Source organism: Perissodus microlepis, chromosome 3 (genome assembly GCF_051167445.1).
Source record: "Perissodus microlepis isolate ML-2025 ecotype Zambia chromosome 3, ASM5116744v1, whole genome shotgun sequence".
Taxonomy (NCBI): domain Eukaryota; kingdom Metazoa; phylum Chordata; class Actinopteri; order Cichliformes; family Cichlidae; genus Perissodus; species Perissodus microlepis.
Genome location: NC_140463.1, coordinates 38,529,326 through 38,555,726, shown reverse-complemented (window position 1 = coordinate 38,555,726; position 26,401 = coordinate 38,529,326). Strand labels below are relative to the sequence as shown.

The 26,401-nt window shown below is 38.9% G+C and overlaps 1 protein-coding gene across 1 annotated transcript; it reads left to right on the top strand.

The window, feature by feature from the left end:
- Window positions 1-8,327: 8,327 nt before the first annotated feature.
- LOC146391399 (uncharacterized) lies at window positions 8,328-17,542 on the top strand. Its single transcript, XM_084924340.1, has 7 exons — window positions 8,328-8,642; window positions 12,789-14,751; window positions 14,838-15,001; window positions 15,083-15,306; window positions 15,605-15,734; window positions 15,806-15,903; window positions 15,976-17,542. The coding sequence occupies exons 2-7, from the start codon at window positions 12,807-12,809 to the stop codon at window positions 16,223-16,225; spliced, it is 2,811 nt and encodes a 936-aa protein (XP_084780466.1). The 5' UTR covers window positions 8,328-8,642; window positions 12,789-12,806; the 3' UTR covers window positions 16,226-17,542.
- Window positions 17,543-26,401: the final 8,859 nt, after the last annotated feature.

Genomic DNA, 26,401 nt, shown 5'->3' with positions numbered 1-26,401 from the left:
GTTATGTTATTAATATATTATAGAAAATCTCTTAAGTATAAACCATCATATGGTGTAGTTTTGCTGATCTTACCTGTCTGCTGAAAGGACAAAGAGCTGTTTCACTGTACAGGTGTAGACTGAAAACACAAGGGAATCACACGCTACATACTTAATGTTGTCCTGGTGTGATTTCCCTCTGGTCTGTGAGCTGCTCTTTCACTTTCATTTCACAGGTGTGATATGATCTACTTTACAGGAACTGAGGCCCATCCCTATGACTTTAAACAGTCCAAGAACATTCCACATATTTAAGCTTTATCAAGATCCATGGCAGCAGGTGGCAGAAAAAGAACGTGAATGTGGTTAAGGACTGCAACTCAGTGTCATTTCAAGACAAACTCTTGATCATTTGTGTATATGAACAGGATAAAATAGATAGCTTTAATAAATAGCTTTCCTGGGACTATTTCACAAACTGCCCTGAGACTGGGCTTGGTCAACACATTAACTACGTTTAAAGACAAAGTTTAAAGACACTGGAATAGCATGTAGAAATGAAGCAGAAGTCAATCCAGTGTTAGAGCCAGCACCAAGTTTGTTAAATATGACACCAGTCCATAGTGCAGTTTTGTAATAATTCAAATTTTAGATTTTTAATTTAATATTCATTTAATATTTTTCAGATAATAAGTAGTATATCTTAACAATAGCACGGTGCAGCATGGTGGCACGGTGGTAATATGGACATTACAGAGGACTGACCAATATATGCAATAAACTGTTGTCTTTTCCACTTTTTGGTCATTTTTTCTTGCTGAGCCTAAGCAAGCACATGCCTGTAAGTAGTTGCTATCCTTTGTTTTAAGCTTTCCCGCGATAATTTTGTGTAAGAGTTTAGAGTTTTGTGTGAAAAACGGCTGCAATGCTAACACATTAGTCCGTCTAGGGAATTTCCTATGTAACATTAGCATTAAGCTAATCGCTAATTACTTCGAGCAAATTAATCAGTGAAGGTGTCAGGATATGTTGATGTGTGATGTACATGGTAGTTCATGGCTCAGTGTTTGATATTGTAAAGAAAAGTCAATTACAGCAGAAATGTAACATTTTATTTTTGTTTCTGTACCACAGTTTCACAGTGCGTCCAACAATAAACATCTAAAATGTCCCTGCTGACTTCTGGATGTTTATTGTGGACCTTTTAGCTATCTGCCAAGCTAGAAATCAGCTTGAGGGTAGAATAGCGACCCAGGTACTATGACAGTTATCGAATTTAAATTTTTGGCAGTGAGCAAACACTGGGCAACAATCAGCCAACTGTTCTACTTTTGTGTAAATTTCACAATGTTCAAGAAATAGGGGTAATGATTACAGTTTTATTAAGTTTTTATTCACATTAAAATGTTTTTTTCATATAATTCATTAATAACTGTCAACTAGTTAAATACAAAATTTCCATGATTTGTATTGATTTGTATTTACATCAGAGCTCTCTTATAAAAAGGGAAAACATGACAAGTTAAGCTTAAACCTAAGTTTGCATTAAAATTCTCAAGGCAAAAACTTCAAACTGAAACTGCATGGTATAAAAGACATGTTTTCCAAACACAACACACACAATATAAGAGACAGAGGCAGGCTATTATGCTACAACTCTTCTGTTTCTATAGGTGTGTAGGCCATTTCATCACACCAAATAGTTTCTCTTCATAGTCCTTAATTTCTGCAGCTGATGTCTCTATCTGTCTATGTAGTTCTTGCTAGCTTTCAGGAGTGTCTGCAGGAATGTCATCCATTAAATCCAGCAGTGATGGAAAATCTCCCATTGTTGTATTTAGAATTTCACACAAACGGTCCATTAAGTGTGAAATATCATCATAAAATGCTGCAAAACAGGATCTGTCCAACTTGAGATTGGCCTGGAGGAGAAATTAAAACTGAATATTTGGCTTTGGCTGTTTAATAGATTTACAAATATTTATAATAACAGTGACACCCCAGATTTAGAATACCTGAAAGTTCAGTGAAGCTGCTGAATATCATTATGTCAGGTTCATTTTAAACATGACTTACTATTAGTATAAAACGTTTATACACTCATTGGTTGCAACATAGATCAGATGGTGTTGCCACCATGAGGTGAAAAGAGAAATTACACTTTAATAATTCTGTTTATGGTGGTGAGCCATGAATTATAAATTTTAAGGTAGGAGTGAAGGGCCTGACCTGGGACTGCGTTTGGCTGCCTGGCTGGACATCGGACGTGTCCGGTGTAAGACAATGTTTAGTCCACATTGAGTCATGAGTTGTATATATTCTGGACAAACCCATCGATGCCATCACTCTTATAAAAGAAAAAAAAAACCAGAACATAAAGTAAAATTAAAGATTTAAGAAGGAATTTTGCAGTGTGACTCTTTTTTGTTTTGTTTAAGAAGCTCACTTTCCAAACCCTGGTCAATGATGCACTCAGAGATTAAACCGCTTTTATTTGTAGTTGACTCGGACGACATCTTCCAAAGATCCAAAGAACACCAAAGTCCCGACCATTTAGTTCTACATTTCTACAACCATACAGTTTTTTTCTAGTGAATGGTATTGTAAACTTGTAAAACATATAAATTACACATATTTAATAAACATTATTTCTTATTCACAAAACTAAACACAAAGTAAACTGCAGATTGATTCTTTCCTGTGTAAATAAATGTATAAAACTGTGACTGTAGGACGTGTCCCTTCATTATTTTCAGATTAATGTTAAAAATACAAAGCGACAAGTGAAACCTAGTTTTTTTGTTTGTTTGTTTTTTGCACTGTGTGTGAACTAAAATGTTAAAATAATATAAAATATAAACTACATTTTCAGTGTAATTTGATTTTAAATTGTTATTTAATTTAAATGTTTGTCTTATTATTCCATAACAGTGCGATGTAAACGGTAACATATTTAATGATGGAATTTGTCCTTTATTATAAAACTAACTTTGTGTCTTCTTCACTTCTGCTGTTTGCAGGCTGTTTGTGGACATCAAATTGAGCCGCTTCAGAAACGACAGCTGGCACAAAAGCTCTGTCCTGCCTTTAAAGACACGGTTGCTGCGTCTCATCCAGAGTTTGACGATGATGATCAGAAAGTAAGCAGCTGTCTTTTTGCACTACGCAGCACACTCATCTCTGCTATAGTTTGTACATTTGCACCTGAACCTGTGTTTTGTTCTGTGTGTGCAGGATGCCCACGAGTTCCTCGTCTGTGCTCTGGACGTGCTCCAGTGTGAGTTCTCTAAGCTGCAGACAGAAGCAGCTGCCTTGGACAAGCCTTACATCTGCCCAGTTAGAGCTCACAATGGCTTCAAGATATTAAGCACAAAGAGCTGCAACAGGTAGGAACAAAGTAAACTTTAAGTGTTTTCATGATGCTGGTGATATTTCTTCAATGTGAGTCTGTAATCTTTGAAATGATGTGATTCGGCAGATGTGCACATCTGCCGAATCACATCATTTCAAAGATTATGGGCGGGAGGACTACCTCCACCTCTCCCTGGACCTGGTACATTGAGGCTCAGTGAGACTCCATTCTGTGAGCAGCCTTCCACAAATATGTAATTCATCTGTGAAAGAGTTCAACTCTAATGCACCTGTTCCTCTTGCTCCCTGCTGCAGTTGCTCATAGTTGGACTCATAGTTGGACTATGAGTGCCAGTGTGGAGCTAAGAAGCTCGAAGAGGAGCTGTCGTTCTTGAACCTCAGATCGGTCCCCAAAGGCCTCAAACCACCACGGTTCAGTCGGTGTCGGGCTAACAGTTTCTTTCATGTCATGTCCTCCTATTGTGTGAAGTTGCACTGGGTTGGGAGTGGTTGTGTGTGTCACATTTGCAGTGAGCCAAATGGCTGTAATGGGGTTGGACGAATTGGAGGCAGGTGTAATTGACTGCACTCATACGCTAGTCTACTTATAGCCCACACTATACAAACACTGCTGTGTTATTTTGTCTCTCTGTGCAGGTATGTAATGTGACAAAACCTCGGATGACCTGATATGTTTGGGATGGGTGGGTTGTACGCTGTGAATTATATAGTGAACCGTGTTATTTTGTCTCTCTGTGCAGGCCAGGGCCTGTAATATGCCGCAGCCTAAAGACAGCTGAGCTGCAGAGGCCAGTGATCACTGGCTATCTACTTACGGGGTGGTGGGTCTCAGAGGACAACTGCTACCCCTGTTGAAGTGAACAACGTGTGGAGTGCAACTGGCTTTGTGGCATAGCTGGCTCTGGCCTTGGACTGTGTGTTTTTACTTTGTACACAAATAGGACACTGGACTGTTTTATCTTTTATTTTTTGATCATTGTGTTAATACATTACCTTTAAGAATTTTACTGTTGACTGTCATCTTTTTGCCCACGGTCAGACCTAGAATCTTTTTGTGAGTGTGTTACAGACCTGTTAACCATGTAGACAAATTGGTGAGCATCAAAGGTGGGAGGGATGAAAATTGCTATCAATATTACTGATTATTCATCTATGATGTTATCGTGTGTGAGTGTGTGTGTGTGTGTGTGTGTGTGTGTGTGTGTGAACAAGAGTGAAAAGTAGAATATGAGAAGCTGTGTTTGCTCCAGCATAACATGACAGTAAAGGCATAAAAAATTGTTTCTCAATGGCATATAACAGGAACATAATGCAGTTGTTACGCTTATTTCCTGACATTTCCTGTTGTTTATCCGCTGGTCTCCTCTTTCTAGCGCAAAGTAGAGATGGCACGATACCACTTTTTTATGTCCGATACCGATACCGATATCATAAATTTGGATATCTGCCGATACCGATATGAATCCGATATAGTGTATTTTTTAATCAATAAAACGTTTTTTTACAAACCGGATTCCAAAAAAGTTGGGACACCAAACACATTGTGAATAAAAACTGAATGCAATGATGTGGAGATGGCAAATGTCAATACTTTATTCAGAATAGAACGTAGATGACAGATCAAAAGTTTAATTCGAGAAAATGTATCATTTTAAAGGAAAAATATGTTGATTCAAAATTTCACGGTGTCAACAAATCCCAAAAAAGTTGGGACAAGTAGCAATAAGAGGCTGGAAAAAGTAAATTTGAGCATAACGAAGAGCTGGAAGACCAATTAACACTAATTAGGTTAATTGGCAACATGATTGGGTATAAAAAGAGCTTCTCAGGGTGGCAGTGTCTCTCAGAAGCCAAGATGGGTAGAGGATCACCAATTCCCACAATGTTGTGCAGAAAGATAGTGGAGCAATATCAGAAAGGTGTTACCCAGCGAAAAATTGCAAAGACTTTGCAGTTATCATCATCAACTGTGCATAACATCATCCGAAGATTCAGAGAATCTGGAACAATCTCTGTGCATAAGGGTCAAGGGCGTAAACCCATACTGGATGCCCGTGATCTCCGGGCCCTTAAACGACACTACACCACAAACAGGAATGCTACTGTAAAGGAAATCACAGAATGGGCTCAGGAATATTTCCAGAAACCATTGTCAGTGAACACAATCCACTGTGCCATCCGCCGTTGCCAGCTGAAACTCTACAGTGCAAAGAAGAAGCCATTTCTAAGCAACATCCACAAGATCAGGCGTTTTCACTGGGCCAGGGATCATTTAAAAATGGAGTGTGGCAAAATGGAAGACTGTTCTGTGGTCAGACGAGTCACGATTTGAAGTTCTTTTTGGAAATGTGGGACGCCATGTCATCCGGACCAAAGAGGACAAGGACAACCCAAGTTGTTATCAACGCTCAGTTCAGAAGCCTGCATCTCTGATGGTATGGGGTTGCATGAGTGCGTGTGGCATGGGCAGCTTGCATGTCTGGAAAGGCACCATCAATGCAGAAAAATACATTCAGGTTCTAGAACAACATATGCTCCCATCCAGACGTCATCTCTTCCAAGGAAGACCCTGCATTTTTCAACAAGATAATGCCAGACCACATTCTGCATCAATCACAACATCATGGCTGCGTAGGAGAAGGATCCGGGTACTGAAATGGCCAGTCTGCAGTCCAGATCTATAGACCTATAGAGAACATTTGGCGCATCATAAAGAGGAAGGTGCGACAAAGAAAGCCCAAGACGATTGAACAGTTAGAGGCCTGTATTAGACAAGAATGGGAGAGCATTCCTATTTCTAAACTTGAGAAACTGGTCTCCTCGGTCCCCAGACGTCTGTTGAGTGTTGTAAGAAGAAGGAGAGATGCCACACAGTGATGAAAACGGCCTTGTCCCAACTTTTTTGGGATTTGTTGACACCATGACATTTTGAATCACCATATTTTTCCCTTAAAATGATAAATTTTCTTAGTTTAAACTTTTGTTCCGTGATTTATGTTCTATTCTGAATAAAATATTGACATTTGCCATCTCCACATCGTTGCATTCAGTTTTTATTCACAATTTGTTTGGTGTCCCAACTTTTTTGGAATCCGGTTTGTAATATCTTGCTGCATTTTGTATAAGTTTATACTCAAGTTTAAGTAAATAACAACACTAAAGCAATTCTGTTACACCTGTATGTAAAAAATACACTGCGCCCAAAATATTTCATAGTTCAGCAAAACCAATCAATCTAATAAACTTAAACCTACTCCATCCTCCCTATTCTGGTATTTTAAAGAGTACTTAGCAGAAATATTAAGCAACCTAACTAATAGGGTTGCAAACTCCCAGCAAAAAAAAATAGGGAACCACCCCCCACCCTCCACCTCATGATGCTTAATCGATGTAATCAAATTTAATTTGATGCAGGGGGAAAAATGCACAGAAATTAATTATTTTTCAAGAATAATTAAATAGATTCAACATCTTTCTTCAACAAAATTGCAGACTGCACAGATGGTATCTTCCCAAAGGAAAAAGTAGTATAGCTTACTAGGGTATATTAGACTTAACAGTTACTATATACAGTAATGGACTACTATATATTTTACATCAGATTAAAACTTTGGGTGTAAGATTCAGATAATTATTTATTAAAAGCTAGACATTTTAAATGAGAATAAGAAAGAAAAGTATGTCTTTGTGCCCCCTTCTCCCTGTTCATGCCCTATCGGCCCCCCTGGCTAAACTTTGCTAGATCCGCCCCAGCACAGTTACCAGCTACGTAGAAAAAGATCCTGGTGTAGAAAGTAATATTAAATAAATTCTAACAACAGCTTATCAAGCTTAATAGTGCTGCTGTTGTTCAACCGCTGGTTTCCTCTTTCTGGTGAGAAGTGGGCCAAAAACTAAGAGAGAGAGACAGACTCGCGACAGAAAAGCCGATCAGCTGATCATTAAGCAGTTTCACGATTGAAGTAGCAGCAGGAGAGAGAGAGAGAGAGAGGCAGTCCCTCCATATATCGGTTGTTAAGCTTAACGCTAAAATGCTTTACAAACATTCAGAGATGAACTTACACACTTGCTTTACTTCTCTCTGGGATAACTTCCTCGGAGATGAAATGCTGGTTTGGTAGCGAAGCTACAAATACACACAGCTGCTCTATCACGTGATGCATAGTGCTGCAAGTGCTAGGTTATGAGCCGAGTTACGCCGTGTAGCAAGTTTTGTGAGGTGCTTTTTTGATATTTAATGGATCGATTACATTTTTTATTTCTCGCCGATATCCGATCCAGTAATTTTGGTCAGTATCGGACCGATACCGATACGTAATATCGGATCGGTCCATCTCTAGCGCAAAGTGGGCGATAAACAAACAAGAAAGACGGGACTTGCGGCAGAAAAGCTGATCATTGATCAGTTTCATGTTTGAAGTAATAACAGGAGAGGGAGGGGGAGAGAATGAGAGAAGTAGATGCAACTGCGCAGCAAAAACACAGAATAACTCCAGCTTTGTGTCTATTTTTTAATTCTAGCTGAAGTACGGGACAAATCGCTTCCTTTTCACCTCAATATGGAACTCAGATGGCCAGTCCAGCTGTGGCTCAATATATCAGTTGTTAAGCTTAACGTGGAAATACTACGCAAACATTCAGGGATGAACTTACACACTTGCTTTACTTCTCTGGTTTAGTTTTTGCCGAGATGAAATGCTGCTGTTAGGAAGCATGTAACGAGGCTCCAAATGCTCCACCAGACCGCCACAGGTCTTAGAGACAACAGCCGCTCTATCACGTGACACATACAGCTCCGACGCGCCGAGCTGGGTTACGCCAATTAGCGCGTTTTGTGAGGTGATTTTGTGATCGGATTACATATTTTATTTCTCTCAGATAATCCGATCCAGTAATTTAGGTCAGTATCGGACCGATACCAATACGTAATATCGGATCGGTCCATTTCTAGTACTAAGTCACCGAAGTGTTTCTGAACTAAAACAGCCCAGTGCGCGCTCCTGACTCAGGGCAAACAAATTCTGTCGGGGATAGACAAAATTCCAAGGTTCTCCTGAAGTAGACTGTGATCTGTAAGCCGCCAAAAAAACACGAAGACATCCCACAAACCTGAGATGGACTCGACTCACCTCCCAGCAATACATTCCTCTGGCCTGAATCGGTCCAACAACTTTGGAATGTATTCCCGGAAATGGGAGAAACCGGAAGAGACAGCGTGGCACAGTGAAGAAAGTGCAGTAACCTGACAGGTGTGGGCCTCATCAGAACAACAGACACTGCTCTTAGAAACTGTAAGTAAATTTCCTGACAAAGAAAAGCGTCTGGACTTCTTTAAGTTTACTTGAAGACGTTTCACCTCTCATCCGAGAAGCTTCTTCAGTTCTAAGGTCAAATGGTGGAGAGTCCCAGATATAAACCTATGTCCACTGTGAGCGACCATCTTTGAACAGAGGCGGGGGTTTACGACACCAACTCTCTGCCATCTATAATCCAGTTTTGAGATCCCTTCCCAGACGCCTTAACGCCCACTCACATCCTGGGCCATCTGACCTCAGGAATTCGCATGATAAGGTGGGGCCAGGTTTCACAATGAACACACCCGAAACTCTGGCTGATTGGGACCCACACCCAGTTTCACACCTTGGCTCAGGCGATTAGAAGATCATCAGGGGGTCCTTTTGTCCCTCTGTGGGGGGATACTCCCACTAGGTTTATATCTGGGACTCTCCACCATTTGACCTTAGAACTGAAGAAGCTTCTCGGATGAGAGGTGAAACGTCTTCAAGTAAACTTAAAGAAGTCCAGACGCTTTTCTTTGCAAGCTCCTTTGACTACGATGACCTGGATGACTGAGAACCTTCACAGATAAATTTCCTGACAATCCTCCACCAGTTATCTTAAAACTTCATTGTAAAATAATCTTTTTGCTTTCTTTATGAAATCACCCATGTGAAAGCGTGCGCTTTGAGCCCTCTTCGGAATATTTTTAACTCTTTGGTCACACCCTATGATCAAGGGCGTCGACGGTTGCGTTTTGTTGCGGAGATTCCAAAATATCTTAATATCAGCCATAATATCAGCTGGTCAGTTACTCAGGAAAAGAGCTTCACCGCTGCCCTTCGTTTTCCACAGTATGGGAGTCACAGTTTGGGCCAATCTTTTCACAATTGTAAGAGTTCCTGCTTTGTCCAACTCGTGCACTGATGATTAGCTAAAACGTCATGACTGGGCGCAGTCGCTGGAGTTAAAGTGAGTGCTTTAGGTGCATACATAGGCTGTGTAATAACTCGTAGTCTATATGTCTGCATCAAAGTTGTTTTTTGTTTATTTGTTTTTTACTAAATTCTACTAGTGATTACTCTGGCTGGTAGAAAGAGTTTAGTTACCAAACCATCCCAAATAAAGTCATAAAAATTAGTCTGCATAAATGAAATATAAATTGACCCTGATAAAACAAAACAAATGGTTTAATGCACATTTATAGGAGATGCTAAGATCTACACAGGCCTACATACTGATTTATTCAAAATTAGCTGGCAGAAAGTGACAAATATTATTGTATAACATTTAGTTATGAACATTTAGTTTATGAGATGAATCATCGTCTATTTGCAAATTCTGACATTTTGATGGTTTGGAGGAAGTAATTACTGAAGCTAACTGAGAAAGATCAATTGAAGAAAAAGAGTCCAAATAAATAATTATCAGTGGTGCTGAAAGTAGCTATGCATAATGTTACGTTGGCGAGATTTTTATAGGCTATTTTTTCTCTAGTGGTTAAAATTGTAAATGGCCTGTATTTGTATAGCGCTTTTCTAGTCCCTAAGGACCCCAAAGCGCTTTACACATCCAGTCATCCACCCATTCACACACACATTTACACACTGGCTACACACTAGCTACATTGTAGCCACAGCCACCCTGGGGCGCACTGACAGAGGCGAGGCTGCCGGACACTGGCGCCACTGGGCCCTCTGACCACCACCAGTAGGCAACAGGTGAAGTGTCTTGCCCAAGGACACAACGACCGAGACTGTCCAAGCCGGGGCTCGAACCTTCCGATTACAAGGCGAACTCCCAACTCTTGAGCCACGATCGCCCGTGTATTTATTGTCTTTATTTATAAGTCATTACTAGTTAATGTTAAAGTAATAGTTGGCTCTACAGAACTCTGACTGTTTGTCAGTCTCGCACAGTGGTGAAAAGAAACTGCAGGTTGTTCTTATTTTCTTCAGTCAGTGATGAATAGTAAGATGTTCTAACTTTACGGAGGGCTTTTTTAAAAATAAAGCTGCAAACTATTTCTCCAGGCTAAATGATGACACCATTTCCTCTGCAGCTTACGAGTTATCTGCTTTAGGGTGCACATTTAAACATTATACCAGAGAGTCAAGTATTTTGGTTTTGAGTCTTCTTTGTCAGAGGAGCTACAGTAGCCAGAGTCGTATGGAAGAAGTAAAATTATTAACAACATGATCGAGCTCTGTGGGAATTGTGTTGCTCTGCACTATGTTAATACAAGGCATTGAAGAAGATAACAGTGGGTGAATTACAACCTTAAATTTAGTTACAGCACTTTACTGTAATGAAAATCTATTTCCTGTTGTGTAATCCATTATTGTAAATGGAAACGATGAGACAAAAGAGAGCAGTACCTTAAAACACTGACAGCTGCAGAGGTTTTGTCTCTATTGAACATCAAACAAGAAGTGTTGATCTGAAATTTGGTCAGAATGAATCCAAGTGCACCTTTCAGCCATTAATCTGGTTGGACTGTCACACTGACAGCGTAGCATAGGTGGGCTAACAGCCACTCTGAGTGCAGATGACAAAGTGTGTACAGTAGTTGTAGTGCTGACCATCCTCGTCCACATCACAGAAAGGCGTGTGATAATAATAATAACAGCAGCAAGAACATTAAACAAACATTTTAATGTTGGTGAAATTACAGACACAATGATTTCCTGTTTATCTGTAGCGGGTCATGCAAGGCAAATCTATGACACATCTGTTTAACCAACACATTGAATCTAAAACATCGGAGAATGCAACTGCAACCATAAACAAGACATACGATTATTTATTAATTAGCTTGTCTTGTTTTCTTTATAACTGTTCAAACCTTTACTTTATTCTCTGTAATGCATAGAATAAAACTGTAGATAAACACACATGTTACTAATTAAAATAATAAAAGTTTTCTTTGGGTAAAGAAATTTTATTAACAGTCATCATCAACCATCTCTGAGCTACATAAAAATGTTATGGTTGAAAATGGGAACATTATAATGATTGCTGTGAAATATAAGTTTGATATGTTAAATACCTTTGAAGATGCATTTATTTTAAAAATGGTCTGTTGACACACTTTCAGACCTTTCTTTTAAACATTTAACTCTGTGGCAATGTTTGGACATGTACATCTTTCTATAAAAATAAACCAGGATCTGTAATTTGGAACATATACATCAAAAAATGTCTACATTTTTCCTAATTATAACATGGAGAAAACGTTGGCTTGAGCAAGTTGTACCACAAAAACAAAAGTATCAGTAAACTGTCCTTCTAACTTTTAGAATATTTTGTGCTCTGCCATCTCCGAATTTATGGTCCGAAGTTTGAATATACAGTATACAATGATTGCTGTTAATTTTATCTTTGTACACGCCAGGGGTGACCGTGGCTCAGGGGGTTGGGAAGCGCATCTGTAACCGGAAGGTCGCCGGTTCGATCTGTCCTGGTCGTTGTGTCCTTGGGCAAGACACTTTACCCTACCGCCTACTGATGTTGGCTAGAGGGGCCGATGGCGCGATATGGCAGCCTCGCTTCTGTCAGTCTGCCCCAGGGCAGCTGTGGCTACAACCGTAGCTTGCCTCCACCAGTGTGTGAATGTGAGAGTGAATGAATAGTGGCAATTTTAAAGCGCTTTGGGTGCCTTGAAAAGCGCTATATAAATCCAATCCATTATTTAAAAAAAAAAAGGCCCACCAAACCACTTTCAAGCCATTTTTATTCCACTTTGTAATTTGAGCGAACATTTGATCATGACTGTCTCAAAAACTACAAAAGAAAAATGCAGAAATATTCATATTCTACATAGTTGCTTAATTCAGTTTGAAAGTAAAATGAAAGTAGCGTTTTCTTCATTTTGTGCCAAAAATTTCTTACTTACTGGGATACGTTTATGGCTAGATGTAACACAAGCAAAAGTAATGAAATTGATGAATTCTAACTAAGGGTGTTGGTGTTTGCAAGTGAATATTATTTTATGCATGAATCTTCCAGTGTGGTAGCCAATTATTCACTTCTAAAAACCTTTGCAAAGTTTTAATATTGTTTAAACTCAAACTTTATTAATTTTCTTTTCGCTTTTCTAAGGATTAAACTGTAACCAAATTTTGAATATTTGGCTAATTTCAGTAATTTTTCTTTCACAGGTAATCTGAAGGAAAACTATGAGTATTTTTGCTCAAGTACAACTGGCAGTCCCCTTACCAACAGAAACACATCCTATAATCCAGTGTATAACTATCAATGACCTCAAAGAGCTCAAGAAATTACTGAAGGACAATAATGTTAATGAAGTTTACCCCTGTAGAGAGTGTAGGGATTGGATAACCCCATTGATTGCTGCTGTTGTAAATCACAACACAGATATCTGTTCTTACCTTTTGGATCAGGGTGCAGACCCAAATATTACTTCTAAACTCTGCTGGACACCTTTGCATTATGTCACACACTACAAAGCACCACCTGATTTTGTGGATCTGTTGCTTGAGGCAAAAGCTAATCCAGATGGATGGAGTCCTCCTCCACTGCAACAACAAAATTTCACACCACTGCAACTTGCAGCTATTGAAAACAGGGAGGATATCGTGAAAAGACTCATCTCTGCTGGTGCAGTGGTGACACTGCCGCCCAGGAATAATCCCACTAATGATCCTCGGTGGCTTATGGAAAGTAAAAAAATATCTCAGATGATTAATCACTTTGCATCAAATGGAGATGAAGTGTGTTCCCAAATCAGACATTTTTTGAAAATAGAAATTGCTGTTGTTGAAAAAACACCTGACAGAGTGTTTAAAGTGTTCAACTGTCACATGTTGTCAGAAGATCCTCGGCTCCATCTGACCATGATTGAAATCCTTTTTACTGTAACTGGAAGGTGGAAAGATAAATACTGCCAGGCTTGCATTAAATGGCTAAAGGAAACTGAAAATGTGAATACTTATATTGCAGGAGCAGCCAGTCGCTTTCCAAAAATCCCTAAGACACATGTAGGGAGGGCAGTTGAAAGTTTAAATCCAGTCTTCTGCACAATGGATGAAATAACAAATGAGCATGCAGTAGCTATAGTTCCACAACTACTGAAACTGCTTTCCCTAAAAGAGAGACCTGACATCTGTGCATCAGTGCTACAAACACTGTATGTGATAACACAGAAAACAAAAGGCACAAAGGACTGGCACGTCAACTTTTTACAGAACTTAATCAGAACAGTTGCCCCTTTTGTAAATGAGCAACACTCCACTAAGATCAGGATCTACACGTACGGTATAATCGCAAACCTTCTGTCAGTTGAACAGAAAGAAAATATTTCAAAATCAGTGGGGATAACCTCAGTACCTGAGGACATACTGACATCTGTAGAAATGGAAATGAATGACAAGCTGAAAGAGGTGCTGAGAAGTCTGAAAGAATATCTGAACAAACCAAACTCAGAATGTGAGGGAAACACAGCCTCAACATCAGGCAGGAAGAAGAAAAAGAAGAAGAAAAAGCAAGAAGACCCAAATGATGAAGTTTCAACAGCAGCAACTGATCCAATAACCAAAGTTTCTGTTGTAGAATCAACTTCAAATCTAAAGTCTTTTGACTACAAAACCAATGAAAAATCAGTAAAACAAAAATGGCTTTCGATCAGCAACAGGTGGAAGGAGAAACTGGAGAAACTTGTTTGTGCAGATGACAGTAAAATATCCAGAATCAGAAGCATTATTTATGTGAATGATGAAGAATTCAGAATAGCGAATGGAAGTGATGGTACTGAAGTCTTCTTGGGGCTGAGAGAGGACGGCACAGAAGTTGCCATTAAGAGAATGTCTAAAAGCAAATACCAGGTCCTAAAGAAAGAAGAAGGAATCCTACGTCTCCCTGAACTCGATCATCCATATATCGTACGATATGTTGATTTTCAGGAGGACGAGAACTTTGGATATCTTTGTCTGCAACTTTGTGAATGCACTTTGGAAGAATATATTATTGATGACTGTAACAACGATAAGAAAGATAAGGTTTTAAGGAAACTCGTCGAAGAATTTCTAGAAAGCCTAAAGGTGCTTCACTCTCCAAATTCAAAAATTCTTCATCGAGATCTCAAACCCCAGAACGTTCTGATTGGTAAGACGTGTTTGAAATTCAAGAAAACAAACATTTTAATTCATATTTACCAGATATGATTTTATTTCACATGATTCTTCCTGCAGATGTTACTGGGAGGGCAAGATTAGCTGATTTTGGCATAAGCAGACGCTTACTCAAAGACCAAACAACTTTACGTACACGCAGTGCAGGAACCAAATGCTGGATGGCCCGAGAGACTTTAGCAGAAGAATCTGTGATATCATACAAGTCAAGCACAGACATCCAGGTAAAGTCTGAACACAAACTTGATTAACTGAAAGATGACTTGGTAAACATATCTAAACTGATAACATGTATTATTATTAAGGTTGCAGGCATGCTGATCTATTATATCCTGTCCAGAGGCCACCATCCATTTGGTGACATATCCTGTAAATGTGAGTCTAACATTTATGATGGGAAGTACAGTTTGGATCATGTTCAAGATGTGGTGGCAAAAGATCTCATCGAGTGGATGATCAACAAAGAGCAAAAGGACAGACCCAAAGTAGAAGAATGCTTAAACCATCCCTTCTTCTGGATTTCTGAAAAGTAAGGAAGTCATGCTGATTGATGACTGATAAATCATTTTTCCTGATTACTGGAACAAGATGTATGATTCCTGGTTTCACTGTAAAATGGCGATAGAGATGTTAATGTTGGAAAAACCTGAGCCACAGTTGATCGTCCGGGACGAACCTAGTTAAGCATGCATGCTAACATTTTCTGCTAATGCTAAATCCTTTTCCTACACTTTTGTTATTATATTTATAAATGTTCATTAATTCTTCTTTTGTTTATGTTTCATTTGTACTTTTTTCATATATAAAGCATAATTTGAAATTTCCAGGAAAACTGAATACCTGATAAAGATCGGTAACAGAGACGATGTCGCAAACTATAGAAAGGCTGACCCGGAGCTGATTGATTCTCTTGAAAAATGTGCTGCGGACAAATCCTTTAAACAGTGGAAAAATAAGGTGACTGCAAGATCACAGATCAAATGTCTATGTTCCTAAAATCCACTTCATGACTAATGTGTTTGTTGCAGTTTCCACAAGAGCTGGTTCGGGTGATGGATGGCAGAAAGCCGTACCCTGAAATCACGTTGGCATTACTGCGCTTCATACGCAATCTCCATGTGCATTAGTAAGTTAAACTAAATGATTCTATCTCTCTATCTCTCTATCCATACAGTAATAAAACCTTCCTTGTTCACAGTGCCAAGGAAGCAGCCCAAATTGATGTTCTGGCATTGTTTCCTGATCTCTTTGGGAGTATTTACACATTTGCAAAGAACCGAGGCTGGAATTTAGAGACACCATTAAAGGAAATGTTTCAAAGAGAAGACAGCGAGGATAGTAGCACAGTTTTGATGATGCCATCTAAAAGCACGGAGGAGTCCCTGGGTGTCCCCGTTCAAGAGTCTCAACCCAGTGAAGTGAAAGTTGTCACCAGCCATAAAAAATAAAATAATAACTGCTAGTAGTAGCAGAGATGTCATGTAGGTGTGCCTCCTGCTGCTCTGTTAGTTCTTAAGGGATCACGACAGAAGACACTGATCTGCTGTGGTGATCCACATGTTTGCACATAGTTGTCCTTCCTTACACAACACTCCATTTTACCAACACTAACATTGCAGTAACTTCAAGCTAGGTCTGCTCCTTAATGGAGCCACTACCAAGACCCTTAGACTGAACCAGCTAAATGGATTTTAGACACGATGTATGATTTATACTTGTGTGAAATAAGTGCCTGATGTTTTGAAAAAGTAACTATTGATTTTTAAAAGTATGAGAGAAATAGATTAGAATTACAATTGTTTGAGTCTCTTTACTCTATTATTTTAATTTTTTTTATTTTTGTGAGGGTGTGTACTGTATTTATACAGAATTACGCTGCTTTTGTTTTTCTGTTTTTTTGTGGTTGCTTATTGCTACACTTTATTTGTACTCAATTCTTTTTCTACAGTAGTAGAAACTACTACTACAGTAGTACAACATTATATTTTTATTCAGTTAATCTTCAGGTTTAATTCTACATTATATGGGGGGGGGTATGAGGAACAGATATAGAGACATTTTGTTGACGTCTTCAAAAAATACAAAAGTTAAAAAAAATCTGTTTGTTTCTTCTTTTTTTTCACAATTATAGTTTTAAATACTTCCCTTTCTGATTGTAAACAGAATAAATACGTTGGACATGCATTTTGTTTTGTGGAAATCACATCGGGCCTATGACAGATTCAAACTGTACAAACATGTATGTCACATAGTAATTGAGCAAATCTTTGTACTTAATATTAAGAACCACAAGTGGAATTAGCAAATATTACGATTTTGAGATTTAAACCATGCAGGGTTTTTTTTTCTAGCGAATGGTATTGTAAATTTGCAAAAAATATACATTACACATATTTAAGAAACATGGTTTCTTATTTTGTTTCTCATCATGTCTTCTAAAGCAAAATACAAAGTAAACTGTAGATTGATTCTTTCTGTGTAAATAAATCTGTAAAACTATGACTGTAGGACGTGTCCCTTCATGGTTTTTTCTTGAATGTTAAATCTTTTCACCACAATACAAAGTAAGAAGTGAGGCCTATTTTCTTTTGTTTTTGTTATTTTGCACTTTAAAGGTCTGAGAACTAAAATATAAACTACACTTTAAATGTAATATGTTTTTAATTTTTATTTAATTGCAATTTTTATCTTATTTTTCCATAACAGTGTGTTATAAAAGGTAACATATCTAATGACATTTAATGCCATTATTGTAAAAGAAGATTTGTGTCTATGCCCATTAGACCTTCTCCAGTATTTGTTTCATAATTAATTCTAACATCTATTATGTAAGATTTCATACAGATTTAGTGTATTGGTCACATTTTAAGGGGATTATTACTTTCTTTAATATTGTATTAAAATACTGATCTCTTTTTTTTTTTTTGGTTCTCATCTGTTGACAGAGTTTTTATTCAGATTCAGATTCAGAAGACTTTATTTATCCCCGACCCGAGGGGCAATTCAGTTACCACCATTGAAATTATTTCTTCTTTTTCACTTGTTTATTTAGCTCAGGATTGTCTTTCCTCTTCTTGACTTTAGGAACTGTTGAATTAACAGTTTTCTTAAATTAGAAATATTTCTCAGTCACCTTACAATCATGGGATCTCAGGCAACAGGCACAACCATTATACAAGTACTACTTCTATTCTACAGAAAATATGGCTGGCATTGATGAAAGTGATAAAAAAGTAAAATATGATTTAATCTATTTGGATTTATCTTTTTAAGTTAAAATATTTCTGTTCTAATAGTTTTGTGGATACAAAATAATATGACAGGTCTTGAAGGAAAGTAACACATTTACCCTCATTTGGGGCGCCTGAGGATGGATCATTGAGTTTGCCACCTACCTTGTGTCCTCATACCTGGTGGTAATGGACAGCATGTTGCCTTATCAGCACTGGGGTCTTTTGTTTGATGGTTCCACAGTGCCTCCCTCTGGCCATGATGAAGTATCACACCCCTCTGCTCTTTCTATTACAGGGAATGTCTAGAAAGCACAAACCTCTAATAATCACAGCTGAGATCATAAACTGTAGTTATCCTTCCTTCCTTTCCTTCTTCCTTCCTCTTAAGCACTTAAGGGTTGCTGGAGATGGCTTGAAGACTATCCCAGCTGTCACAATGTAAAACTCAGGGTACACACTACAGTTCACCACTCATGATCACATTCCCAATAGATGATTGTAATTCCCAAAAGAATCAACAATTAACCTAAAAAAGCGAGTTGTTGGACTGTGAGAGGGAGCCGGAGCACCCTCAGAGAACACAACATGCAAACAGCAGCCAGCAGATTCACATGCACGACCTTCTTGCTGTGAGGTAACAGTACCAACCACTGCACCACCGTGTTGACCTCAGAGTGCAGTCGTATGGTGGAAAATGTTACTGTGGATGCTTTAGATCAGGGCTCTCAAACTCGCGGCCCATGGGCCATTTGCGGCCCGCGGGCCATTTGCGGCCCACGTCACCTCTACTTGCGGCCCGCATATTGATGTGAAGACGTTTTTTTTTTAAATTATTAAACGGAAAATGACGGCAGAGTGTTACAGGCATGGCCCTTTCAGACTGTAGCCTCATGGGCGGTGTAGTCCATGCTGCAGGGAGAACGTGTGGGACCGCCCCTCCCGCTGTGTGTATGTGAGCGTGAGGGAGCGAGAAAAAGTCGAAAAGTGCGAGGTGCTACCAAGCAGAAACGGGAGATGGAAGCATGTAAATAGAAAAGTAACCACTGCAGCCAAAAAGAGTGCCCAGTTGTAAGTAAGCTATTAAGACTTGACTGTACACAGTGTTCGTGTTTTCCTCCGAAACAATAAAGTTAAAATTGGAGCAGCCTTTCAACGCCTCTTTCTGTCTCTCGCTAGCAAAGTTGACCCAGACAGTAAAGCTAGTTCTCGGCTACGAGCCCGACACGGAACCCAAAGTATTAGCCGGAGGTCTCCTTACCACGGTTTGGAGCCGCGGACCTGGCCGAGGTAACAAGATAGTGCAAACATGTTGAGGGATTGGCTGTGTTCGTTCAGTGAGAGAAAGAAAACAATTTTCACTTGGAGTTGACAACTAATGTGTACGCTTATACCTGCATTTTTATTTTGTTAAATACAAACAACATTGTAGCAAGAGTGCTGCCACGTGTCTGGCCAGAAAGAGCTGTTTATTTGGTAGTTCAATGAAACTACTGTACTACACTGCTGAGTGACTGCCTTCTGCTTGTCAAATACATTTCATTGCAATGCTGACCCTGTGCTAACTTGCATATGACTAATGAAACTGAAAGGCTTCAGATTGTTAAGAGTGGGAAAAAAAATTGCGTTCATGTTTGCAATTTTGTCTTGTTACACAATATTCTGAATTAAATGGAACAAACAAAACACTACATTTTAGGAAATATTAATGGGTGTTTTTGTGTTTGTTTTTTTGTACTACTTGGACACTAAAGTGGCCCTTCAATGAGATGATGGTGCCAGAAGTGGCCCGTGGCTCATTTGAATTTGAGACCCCTGCTTTAGATTATATTACATACAGAAAAAAGTACTGGTTTATTATTTTAGTGGGCAAAAGAGTCAAGATTGGATCTAAAGGATGTAAATGGAGAAGCGCAGTGCATTTCTACTCAGTCTGAACACTCGACACAGCCTCATTCACACAGCTGCACACACATGATTAGGGGAAACTCAACGTTCAGTATCTTCTTTTTTCATCAAAAGACTTTCTCTGTATCTCTGCTCTGTTTGTTTTTGACTTGAAACACTAAATAAAAGTTTTACTACACATCTGTCTCTATTGTTTAATCAGCAGCTGTAATACTAAACTGTCCAAAATTTAAAAGTCTACATTTAGTAGATTTAGAGATATTTATTTCACCACTTTTAGTTAATGATACTTTATAAACCTATTCTGCTGTTTAACAAAGACAGTATCATCATGTTTAAAGCACTTTTAAATCTGACAGCAGCACTCAGTTCTCCTGCACATGTGTGATCTTGGAGTGAACTGAAGGTTCAGATGCATCTCTCAGGTCCTGTGTGGAGACTTTGCTGGACTTTGTCTGTCTGTTAAAGATGTGGTTTTCAGATGCTATTCAGCTGGTGTAGATAGTGGGGGTTTAGGTCTGAAACATCTTCTTTTGTCCTCCATTCATCCAGTTTCATGAGATAACTTTTTGGTACAAGGACTGGACTGAAAATGACTGAAAAGAGAAACTTTGAAAGAGTTTTAGAAGCCTGGAGGAAAAGCAGTGCTTGTTTAATCAAATGTAATAATACACATTGTTTAAATGTCCCAAAGTAAAGAGATCTCTCTGTGAACCTTTAATTCATCACCCTCTTGTGGCAGCAGCTGGCTACTGTTATTTGCACATGTGCATTGTGGTTTTTTATCCCGTTATAATTTAATACAAAACCCTTTAATTAAATTAGTGAGTTAAAGTAATATGTGAAATATTAGTGTTAGGTAAGTCCCAGAGTTCAGTTTATTGGACATTAGCTACATTTAACGAGAAGATATGAGATCCAAATATATGCTTATGTCAACACATGTTCATTTGATGAAGTTTAGTGAGCAAATTTGAATCATCACAACAACCAAAATGTTAGCAACACATCATAAGTCATGTGGGAGCTGGGGGGGATGTCATGTGACAACCAGTTTGGCTTCCAGAATCGTGACATCACACCCATTTAGAATCTTACCACCAGTTTGATCCTTTGATCCTTTGATCCTAAAACCTATAAGTAGGGGTGAGACGCAACAACTTTTAGTTCGTTGTTCGCAGCATTTACGTTCGCAGCATTGAAACGTTCGAGAGAGAAACCTTTCAAAACAATAGGATCCTTTTCAGAGTGACTTTTTACACTTTCCAGCATGTCTCTGAAAAAACACACAAGACAAGAAAAAGTACAGCCCAGCTCTTCTCTTCTGGCTCAAGAAGACAACATTCGAGTTCAGAAGATGTGCTTGGAAGAAATGCATGAGGAAAATCTCATGAACAAGCACAACAAGCAACACCCGGCCCAGGCAGAGAGTTTTTTTCAGCAACAAAAGGAGATTATCTTCCTCAGAGAAGAAAATGAGAGAAAGACTGCTGAAGTAGATAAATTGCTCAGCCAGCTTCTTGAAAAGGAAGATATTCAGAAGGAGAAAGAAATGGAACTCCTAGACATGCGTGGAAGGAACTTTGAGCTCAAAGCAAAGCTTGATAAAGCAATAGAAAAACTCAAAGAAATCCTCCAGCAGAAGAAAAATGAGAACGACAAGGACAAAAAGGATCGGGAGCTGCAATTAAAGCTCGATGAAGCTCTGCTAAAAAATACCGAAATCCTCCAAGAGAAGAAACGGCAGGAAATAGAACTCCAAAACTTGGGGATAAAATACAAAGCATTGCTTCAAGAGAAAAAGCAACAACCGATCAAACAGAAAGAAAGCAAGCTTGAAAGCGAGCTGAAAACAAAGCTTGATAAAGCACTGCAAAGAAATGAGCAGATTCTTCAAGAAAAAGAACAACTGGAAATAAACCAGAGAGACATGCGGTGCCAACTCCAAAGCATGGAGAAAAAATGCAGAGTCCTGGAAGTAAAACTTGATAAAACTGCAGTGCACAAGCAGAAATATCAAGAGCTGCTTCAAGAGAAAGAACAACAGGACATAAAGCAGAAAGAAGACAAACGTTTACTCCTGGGCTTTGAGAGAGAAAACCAAAAGCTGCAAGAACTTTACAAGAAAATGAACTACAAAGCAACTGAGATGGAAGGAGAGAAGGAGAAACTGCAAAAACAGTGCTCAGCAATGCAGAGTCAGCTCAATGACATGCTGACAAAAAACACCGAACTCGAGGAACTTTCCAACACCTTGAAGTGCAAAAACACTGAGGTGCAGCTGCTAAAGCAGCAGCTCGAGAAAACAAATGAAGACCTGCAGTGCAAACTTCAAGAAACCGAGAGGAAAAGTCAGCAGTTAGAAGACACTCACAACAAATTACAAGAGTGTTATACAGAGATGCAGGAGGCAAAGGTAATGCAGGAGGAAACATCTAAAGAGTTGAAAGGAAGGCTTGAAGACAAACAAGCCGAATTAGAAGAAGTGGAGAAAACATGCAGGAGACTTGAGAAGGAGAATAGCGAAACAATCGATCAGCTGAGAACGCTGATCCTAGAGAAAAAGGTTCTCGTGGAAAAGCTCCTGGAAAAGAAGAAGAAATGCTTCCGCTTCTTCTGGAGGAAGGACACTCCTGCTTTTTCTACTCTTTCTACTTTTTCCACTGCTGATGTCACCTCGTCTTCCTCCACCTCTGTTCCATCGTAATTTTGACCTCTCCTCTCCTACCCTCTCCCTCTCTCCTGACACCTTGACACCTCTCCCTCCCCTAGCTCCCTTGAACTCCTAACACCTGTCCCATCTCCCTCCCCCCTCTCCCTCTCTTTTCACCCTCACCCCCCAACCAGTCCCGACAGTTGACTGCCCCCTCTAGAGCCTGGTTCTGTCATAGGTTTCTTCCTTTAAAGGGAGTTTTTCCTATCCACTGTCGCCTAGTGCTTGCTCAGAGGGGATTGTTGGGGTTTTCTCTCCTCTATCTCTTTCCTCCTTTCTATCCCTTTCTTTTACCCTCTACTTTACACCCACCCTCCCACCCTTCTATTTCCTCAACAATTTAATAATAAACACAATTGGCTGCATTTTAAATGTGTCTGATCAATGTCTTCATTCAAGAATGAATTGTCTTTGTTACGGAGTCATGTGTATTTTGTGTTTTCCTCGGGCTGGTGATCCTCACGGTTGTTCAGCCAAGAATTCCAGATTAGCAGCAATACCTTCAATTCATTGACATTTGCAAGCATTCCTTTATACACAGCATTTCAGTCAGGTTGAGGTCTGGCCCTTCCAAACAAGCCATACTTGTTTGGTCTTTTTCTAATTAAACTGTCATGAACGTTAACATTTAACATGCTGTCTGAGGCCTGTAGAGGCTCGTTGCCTCATTGGCTAATGCACAAGTTTAATTCAAGGTAAGCAGAGTTTTATTGTCAACCCAACAACATGCACTCAAGTATACAGTGCGACGAAATATTATCGTCCTGGATCAAAGGTGCAAACTGTAAAAATAAAATGGGAAAATTCAAATATACATACATACTTACAACTATTCAGAAATAAGATCATCTAAGAGTAAGTACAACAGTATTGTACTTGAATACAGAGAGAGTAAGAATTGAAAACAATGAGAATAAATGAATACAATAGTACACAGAATAAATACAATAGATAAGATAAGATAAGATAAGATAACCTTTATTAGTCCCACACGTGGGAAATTTGTTTTGTCACAGCAGGAAGTGGACAGTGCAAAAGTTATGAAGCAAAAATTAGAATACAATAAGAATAAATACAGTACACAACTGTACAGAATAGAATAAAATAAAATACTATATACAGTAGAATAAAATATACAATAAGATAAAAATAGAATACAAATGTTATATACAACTGAGTAAAAAATACAACGATGCCAGAAAAGATTATTGTACTTATTGCACATGTGTGGATGTGTGTGTTTGATCAGTTAAAGTCTTTATTGTGGAGTCTGACAGCAGTGGGGAGGAAAGACCTGCGAAATCTCTCCGTCCCACACCGTGGGTGCCGCAGTCTCCCACTGAAGGAGCTGCTCAGTGCTGTCACAGTCTGTACTGATCGACAGAGTCGATCAGTACAATACAGGGTAGTGCAAGAATTGATTAATTAAAATGATTAATATGCAGTAAGTATACACATGTTTCATATAAATATGGTCTATAACTTAATTATTTTCTATAGCCCACATAATTAAACATTTCAGTTACATAAAAAATTTTTTTATTTTATGTACTGTATAATAAATAAATATGTAACCAATAAGTATAAAATCCAGAAAGCTACACAACGATGGGCAAACTTAATTCTAACTTAAGTTTCACACTGTGTTTTTTTTTAAAAAGAAAATCAAATTGTTCCTTACTACTACTACTTACTACTAAAATGTCCGAAATCTGCAATTCAATTCAATTCAATTCAATTTTATTTATATAGCGCCAAATCACAACAAAAGTCGCCTCAAGGCGCTTCATAGATACAGAGAAAAACCCAACAATCATATGACCCCCTATGAGCAAGCACTTTGGCGACAGTGGGAAGGAAAAACTCCCTTTTAACAGGAAGAAACCTCCGGCAGAACCAGGCTCAGGGAGGGGCGGCCATCTGCTGCGACCGGTTGGGGTGAGAGAAGGAAGACAGGATAAAAGACATGCTGTGGAAGAGAGACAGAGGTTAATAACAGATATGATTCAATGCAGAGAGGTCTATTAATACATAGTGAGTGAGAAAGGTGACTGGAAAGGAAAAACTCAATGCATCTTGGGAATCCCCCGGCAGCCTACGTCTATTGCAGCATAACTAAGGGAGGATTCAGGGTCACCTGGTCCAGCCCTAACTATATGCTTTAGCAAAAAGGAAAGTTTTAAGCCTAATCTTAAAAGTAGAGATAGTTTCTGTCTCCCGAATCCAAACTGGAAGCTGGTTCCACAGAAGAGGGGCCTGAAAACTGAAGGCTCTGCCTCCCATTCTACTTTTAAATACTCTAGGAACAACAAGTAGGCCTGCAGAGCGAGAGCGAAGTGCTCTAATAGGGTGATATGGTACTACAAGGTCATTAAGATAAGATGGGGCCTGATTATTTAAGACCTTGTATGTGAGGAGCAGGATTTTGAATTCAATTCTGGATTTAACAGGAAGCCAATGAAGGGAAGCCAAAACAGGAGAAATATGCTCTCTCCTTCTAGTCCCTGTCAGTACTCTTGCTGCAGCATTTTGGATTAGCTGAAGGCTTTTCAGTGAGTTTTTTGGACATCCTAATAATAATGAATTACAGTAGTCCAGCCTGGAAGTAATAAATGCATGAACTAGTTTTTCAGCGTCACTCTGAGACAGGATATTTCTAATTTTAGAGATGTTGCGCAAATGGAAGAAAGCAGTCTTACATATTTGTTTAATATGTGCGTTGAAGGACATGTCCTGGTCAAAAATGACTCCAAGGTTCCTCACAGCGTTACTGGAGGCCAAGGTAATGCCATCCAGAGTATGAATCTGGTTAGATACCATATTTCTAAGATTTTCAGGGCCGAGTACAATAACCTCAGTTTTATCTGAATTAAGAAGCAGAAAGTTAGCGGCCATCCAGGTCTTTATGTCTTTAAGACATTCCTGCAGTTTAACTAATTGGTGTGTGTTATCTGGCTTCATGGACAGATAGAGCTGGGTGTCATCTGCATAGCAGTGAAAATGTATGCTATGTCTTCTAATGATGCTGCCTAAGGGAAGCATGTATAATGTAAACAGAATTGGTCCTAGCACTGAACCCTGTGGAACTCCATAATTAACCTCAGTGTGTGAAGAGGACTCTCCATTTACATGCACAAATTGGAGTCTATTAGTACCTGTAATACCTACAGCACTGTCACAAACATTAATTTAAACCAAAATTTTCATTATTTTTTGCATTAATATCCTGAGGACCAAAATATAATTGGCCATTTGCTGGTTTTTCAGTGTGTGCGTCTGAAGGCCCAAAGTTGACTCAGAGCTGTAACACCATCCATGGCTGCAGTATGGAACAGATGTGGGTGTGTCCTCATCTCCCAGAGGAGTCCAAATCGTCATTAAACAGCCCTACAGACACAAAAACGTGAAAATATAAACAACCAGACTATCAGCAGTGATTTAACTACTTTAAGACCTCTGTGAAAATCATTTACAGTATATATCACAAAATTTAAGGCCTTTATAATCACAGAGCATACAGAGAAAAGTACTAAAGTGAATCAATTTCAGCTTTTGTTTTTCCATGATGCATATTGTATTAATAATTACATTTCATCAGGGACGACTTTAGCCCATTTTTGGGGGTGCTTCAGCAAAATGAATCAAAGCACCCCCAAAGATTTCTTACTTTTTTGACAATATTTGCTGTATGTGTGACACACTGCTAAAAATATAAAAAGCATTCAGTACTTGGTTGAGACGTAACATTTTAACAACAAAAGCATAGAGTGTAA

What these genes read in the sequence shown, in the direction of transcription:
- LOC146391399 (XM_084924340.1), top strand. Translation starts at nt 12,807, where the DNA reads ATGAGTATTTTTGCTCAAGTACAACTGGCAGTCCCCTTACCAACAGAA. An exon ending in ACCCCAGAACGTTCTGATTG is followed by an intron (nt 14,752 to 14,837) that starts GTAAGACGTGTT and finishes TTCTTCCTGCAG; the next exon opens with ATGTTACTGGGAGGGCAAGA. An exon ending in TTAAACAGTGGAAAAATAAG is followed by an intron (nt 15,735 to 15,805) that starts GTGACTGCAAGA and finishes TGTTTGTTGCAG; the next exon opens with TTTCCACAAGAGCTGGTTCG.